Here is a 6,057-nt window from a genome sequence, read left to right on the forward strand (position 1 = left end):
CAAATCTGGCAAAGACGAAAACGATTTCTTGGTTTCAAGAAATTGCAGTAAAACCAGCAGGAGAATTCATATTGTCCAGGGTTGGGCTTTTGAAAGGTGACCCTTCAGTAGAATACAGAGAAGCACAGTGATTATACTTCTTGGTATTTAGTGGAATACAGGGAAGCAGCAACAATTCAAACTATCAAAGATAATATAAAAAGTAATTTTAAAGTTACTTCCATAAATAGTTTTATATTCTTTTAAAAGTCATAGAGTCATAGAACTATAGAATGTTAAGGGTTGGAAGGGACTTTAAAGATTATCTAAGTCCAACCCCCTGCCATGGGCAGGGACACCTCCAACTAGGCCAGGTTGCTCAAGGCCTTATCCAACCTGGTCTTGAACACTGCTGGGGTTGGGGCATCCCCAGCCTCCCTGGGCAACCTGTTCCAGTGTTTCACCACCGTCATGGTAAAAAATTTCTTCCTAATATCTAAAATTTCCTAAATTTTCCTAAATTTCCCCTCTTTCAATTGGTGCCCATCACTCCTTGTCCTGTCACTATGGTTTCTGATGAAGAGTCCCTCTCTGGCTTCCCTGTAGGCCCCCTTCAGATACTGAAAGGTGGCTATGAGGTCTCCGTGCAGCCTTCTCTTCCCCAGGCTGAACAGCCCAAACTTTCTCAGCTTGTCTTCATAGGGGAGGTGCTCTAGTCCCCTTATCAACTCATGGCCCTCCTCTGGACTTGCTTTATTGGAAGGTGGACATCCAGTGGAGATTTGAGAGCAGCTGCCACAGTGGCACAAGCACAGGCTGTGAGTTTGGCAACTCCAGTGCTGACCCTGCTAGTCAGTGTGTTCCCAGCCAGTTCCTGACCTGTCCTGCCTTTGTTTTTCTCCCATCTGCACCCACCTCACAGAGGAACTGTGAGACTAAAACACTCCCCAACCCCCTCCACTCTTCATTTGAAAGATGTTAAGTACCATAAGGCTTTATGACAGAGCAAAGTATTAGAGTCAACAGGTAACATATTAGATGTGGTTCAGATCCATGTAGGGCTGCTGCTCTGTGTCCCCAGGTTCAGCTGGAGGTGGGGCTGATATACCTGCCGTGGCACAGCCTGATGGTAAAAGCCCCCATCCCTCTTCTACAGTGTGGTGAGGGGGAAAAGCATTAACTTGTTTAATGCCACGTAAATGGTTCTGCAGACTCATGTTGTCTTTCTGACTCTGTCCCCCAGGTTCTTACGGCAACATTTATGAAAGCACCTTACTGCGACCCGGACAGTGCTCTCTTTCCCAGGGGAACCTCGCCATGTATTCTCCTCGGTGGCAGGGCAGCTCCTCGGAGTTGGACAGCGGCAGGCAGGTCATGCGAAGGAGCCAAACGACAGCTGCCATTCCCGAGTGTCAGCTCCATCCCATGGTGTCCCGCATGTGCAGTAACGCACAAATTGAAGTTGGCAGCAGGAGTTCAGACCTGTCACACTCAAAGTCGGAGCAGCACTTGACTTTAAGCAGTGTGGAGGACCTCAGTGAGCGTGACTCGAACGCGGGTTGTTTGCAAAGCACAGCCAAGCCATCCTACAGAAAAGAGCGCCCACCACCCCCCTACCCAGGCCCAGCAAAACCAAGCCCTGCTTCGTCACAGCAGTCGAGTGTTTCTTCAACGTTGCACTCTTTGTGGAGACTTCAACAGCCAGAAAAAGGTTCAGGGCCGAGAGCAGCTGGAGGGCCACCAGCCAGAGCCCCTGAGCAGGCCACCTCCAGGCAGGAGCGGCCGGCCCCACACACACAAGCGGGTCACACCTGTTCCACAGCACCTCACAGTCAGAACAGTAAAAGTGTTTCAGAGGCGGACTGGAATGAGTGGCAAAGGGAGAGGTGGCAAATTTGGGAGCTCTTATCAGCCGATAACCCTGATGCTCTCCCAGAAACCCTTGTATGATCTGACTCTGCAGAGCTGCCACTCATACCTGTGCCTCCGTTTCATAGGAAAACAGCGGTGACATTGGAAAACAGGGAGGGCTTGTTTGTTTTATATCAGCTGAATTGCATATACTTTTTTAAAACTTTGTTCACTTTAATTTTCTAACAGCACTGTCAAGCAGTTACTTTACAAATACAGTATGTTCCTGTTTTTCAGCAAACTTTTGAAAAAAAAACAAGGTGAAAATTTTAGTGTAATAACTGTATGCATATGCTGTGTATAAGATAAAACTGTTGCTTTGATGTTGCTAAAAATGTATTTATATATCTGCAGTTTTGATGATTGTATATTCTGTAATGGGTATTGTATGATAATCATATATTATGTTTTCATATACAAATGTCAATCAATCATGACTGCTTTTTTTTAAAATCACTGCACTTACATTACCGTGGTATGCATTGGAATTCTATAGAAAGTGCACAAGCTGGTTTCTGTGCTTATATATATATATATATATATAAAAAAAAAAAGCTGTTAAAGGGGAAAGTTGTCCTTCTCTTCACTGCCTATTGAAAAACACTAAAATAGAGTGGAACATGAAAAGCCATATATTTTATAAGGGTAGTAGTGAACTTAGAGGGAAAAATACCAAATATTTTTTTCTTATATATATGTTTTCAAAAAAATTTAAAATTCGGTACAAGATTGTAAAAGTATTTTAGATTCTGGTAGGAAGCAACTCAGAGAATCAGCTAAGAGCAGCATCATGCCTAAACCAACTAAGGATGTAGTGCAAAGGTCTGCCCTCCCATTCTAAAGGAAACCCAATGTTATATATACAGGATATAATATATATATTTATAAATGTATGATGTTATCTATTGTTCTAAAACAATAAACTGGAATCCAAATTTTAGAAAACCAAACCCCATAAATTCAGATGTGTAACAACTGAGAAGGAATATGGCTTTTCCTTTGAAATGACAAAGCTCCAGCATTAAGAAAGTTAGAGAACGGAAAAAAAATGCAGGCAGACATACGAAAGGGAGTCAAGCAGAGTTTCAGAAATGAACATGTGGTTTGGAGAAGCTCACAACTGCGTTTCTATAAATATTGTGCCAAAGTCTGGGTCAGTAATACTTCCTCAGTACCTGTATGTTGCGTTGTTAATGTTGCTGTTTTATACACGTTGTGGTTTTAAGTTGCAGAACGGTTTGTGACCAGCAGGTGGCAATGTGCCGCAGTATTCTAGAGAAAATCCTTATTAACACTCGATAAGGGAAAATGTATCATATAAAAGAATTTTATAAAACATATTAGTCTTAATTTTAATGAAGTTGAAGACATATCCAGTAATGTTGTCTTTAAGTTCTATCTTGTGCCATAATGATGGAATAAAAAGCTAAGTAAAACAACGAGCATATTTTTTGCTCCTTTTTTTGAAGTAAGGTTTATGGGGAAAATAATGTGTTTTTATTGCATTCTTAGTATCTCTGTCAAAAACATGTAAAAGGCTTAGGAGCTTAAGGACCACCTTCAAATGCTACTTAAATATACAAGATCCAAGGTTTTACTTCAGTTTGAGGCTTAAAATCCATCATATAAAGAGTCTGCCCATCATGTCTCCATTTCCTCTCATATCTCCATTTCCCGAATAAAGTTACAAGATAAAAACACCAAGCCAAGTAGAAAGGGGCAGGATTTGGCCTTTGGCTGTTGTGGTTCTTTATGAATGTTGCGTGCAGAAAAAATCTCAATCTTTTCTGCTGGTTGCAAGGCTTTTCTAAATACCATCTGGATATGGGACTTTATAGGAAAAGGTTCTTGTGTCTATGTTGTTGCAGCAGCGCTGTATCAATTTATTCCAAAAAAGGCAGTCCACCCCAAATTAAAATGATTGTAGTATATAAGGAAGGAAAAAAGTGAGCTCTCACAAGCAATCTTCACTATTTGATCTTGTCTCAGTATTTATTATACCAGGCTTGATACAGATTTGCTACAGGGAATTAGCTCCCAAATAATCCTCAAAACCAGGCATAGTGTAAATCCTGCTGCAGAAGATACTATGTTCACTAGATATCAATCTCTTAATTTTAAAACACTTTCTACATACAGCAGCACCTGCACATTTTTAGTGAAAGCTGTCTAAGGATATCTCAGCTTCATAAAGAGATTGCTCTCTGCCAGTACCTCTCTCTGTATATGTTTGTAAATATCTGTATATTACCATCTACATGGAGTTTAAACAAAAGACAAAACCAAAATACAAGACCACTGCTGGAGGACAGCCTTGTCTGCACAAATTTCAATAAACTGTTATTTGGAAAAAAAGAAGGTATAGTATAAATTCCAATGGATTAAAGTGACACTAGCCAAGATTACATTATTTGTATCATTTTCACTTGAACAGGACAGAGCGGAATTATCACAAGTAGATTAAGAATGTAATTTTTGTTTGTACTTCTTTCCAAGCTCAAGTCAGTGACATAATTTTTATGTCTTTTTTCTACATTTCACAAGAAAAGTAGCCATGAAAGGTTGTTTCTAGTTTTTTGTTGGGTGATAGATCTGTGTGTGGTATCCCATTGTAGATCTCTGCAGTGTCTTTCTTCCTATGACACATGCTTTTGTATACCATAACGCTCCTCTTACAAGGAAAGTCTGTAGTGTGGGGATATCAAAGCTTTTTCTCTTTTTCTCTGGGGAGGAGGATTCCTGCCTTAGCAAAAGGGTCATGGGCCTGTGCTTCAGTGGAGAGTGTGATAGAGAAGGTCTTCTCTGGAGGTCTTGAGGCCTCACAGCAAGCTCCTGTGGTTCTGTTCCCCCGTCATTTCCTGTTGCACCATGCTGGTTCATACCTAGGATTGTAAATAGCTTCCCCCTGATGGGCTGAATTACTTCCTCTCAGGTGTTGTCTTCCAGGTGCACTCACAGGTGAGCCCAGGAGAGGTGGATGCTCCAAGAACAAGGTGCCTGCGAGTTTCCCGCAGAGCAGGGGTTGCCCTTCTCTCTTCTGCTGCAGAAAGAAAAAAATTCAAGGATTCAGTACAGCTCTAGGTACAAGCCAGATGTGGTGGGGAACCTGTCAACCAAGGGAAAGACGGAAAAGCACAGACTTCAAAATATTACTTTGAAAATTGCTGTTGCTGCTGTCTTTTAAAACAAGATGTGATTGCACTGTTGAGTCACCCATTCTGAGACTGTGCTCCTTTGCTGAGGGAGAACCTTCTCCCTTTTCCCCAGCCTCCTATCCCATCAGTAACACCAGCTCTTGGAGTGGTGGGAGAAATTCCGGGGCTTGTTGACCTGGCTAAAACTTGCCCTGTGCAAGAGACACATAAAATCAAGCAGCTTAGTGGCTTTCACAAGTGGTAGGCACAGAGGGGGAGGAGGGACAGGGTCAGAGAAGGGGAGAGGAGAAGAGTGGGACCGGCTGCCCCCTCTGGCAGCTGCCTCCAGTGAACCCTGTTCAGCTGCTTGTGCAACCACAGGGCTTGGTGCTACAACCTGCAGGCAGGAGCCCAGCCAAGCACTTGAGAGTGACTGAGGTACAAACCTGAGCCAATCCAGCTGTTGACTTGGGTACTTGAAATCTCAAGCACTCTGCTGTCTCCATTGGGAGCCCAGGCTGCCACCATGGCATAGATTAATGCTGCTCAGAATTTCTGTGCTGTTGAAATGATGTGGTTCAATGAACTGAAATTTGTGCTTGTACGGTCTGAGGAGGGAGGTGTTTCCTGGTTTTTTACTGGGTTTGTTGTTTCACATGCATTGGTCAAGGTCAAAAACCTCAATTCCAGCCTTTCTGGAGCATCAGCTTGTTCTGTGTTGCTGGTCTGGCAGAGGATCAAGGACTGCTTTCTCCTCTGGGAAACACACAGGATGTCTGAACCTCACCTTGTTCCCTCTCTCTGTCTCTCTCTTTCTCTTCTTTTTGCATTAATTAAAAGAAAATAAAAAAGAAAGTAGTATCTCCGTTGTGCAATGCTGTAGCCTCACAGAGCTGCAGAGTGGTGGAGATGGTTCTCAGCCTCATTAAAGAGTATTTTGACATCAGTAAGTCCTTTTACAACATCTCTGGGAACAGGGAACCACTGCTGTACTTCATTTGCTATTGGGGAAAGCGTTTCTGCGTCCAGACAC

The 6,057-nt window shown here is 42.6% G+C and overlaps 1 protein-coding gene across 6 annotated transcripts in view; it reads left to right on the top strand.

Annotated features, from left to right (window-relative positions):
- The window catches only part of ARHGAP6 (Rho GTPase activating protein 6), a 322,836-nt gene extending 319,201 nt beyond the window's left edge, over positions 1 to 3,635 (top strand). For 5 of the 6 annotated variants that reach the window (XM_032679817.1, XM_032679814.1, XM_032679816.1 and 2 more), the window contains exon 13: positions 1,223 to 3,634. In XM_032679817.1, the coding sequence (XP_032535708.1) occupies positions 1,223 to 1,929 (707 nt within the window). In that variant the 3' untranslated portion in view covers positions 1,930 to 3,634. Of the gene's footprint in view, positions 1 to 1,222 lie in introns of all 6 variants that reach the window. The other variant, XM_032679819.1, reaches the window with a different exon arrangement.
- Positions 3,636 to 6,057: the final 2,422 nt, after the last annotated feature.

This window comes from Chiroxiphia lanceolata, chromosome 2 (assembly GCF_009829145.1).
Source record: "Chiroxiphia lanceolata isolate bChiLan1 chromosome 2, bChiLan1.pri, whole genome shotgun sequence".
Taxonomy (NCBI): domain Eukaryota; kingdom Metazoa; phylum Chordata; class Aves; order Passeriformes; family Pipridae; genus Chiroxiphia; species Chiroxiphia lanceolata.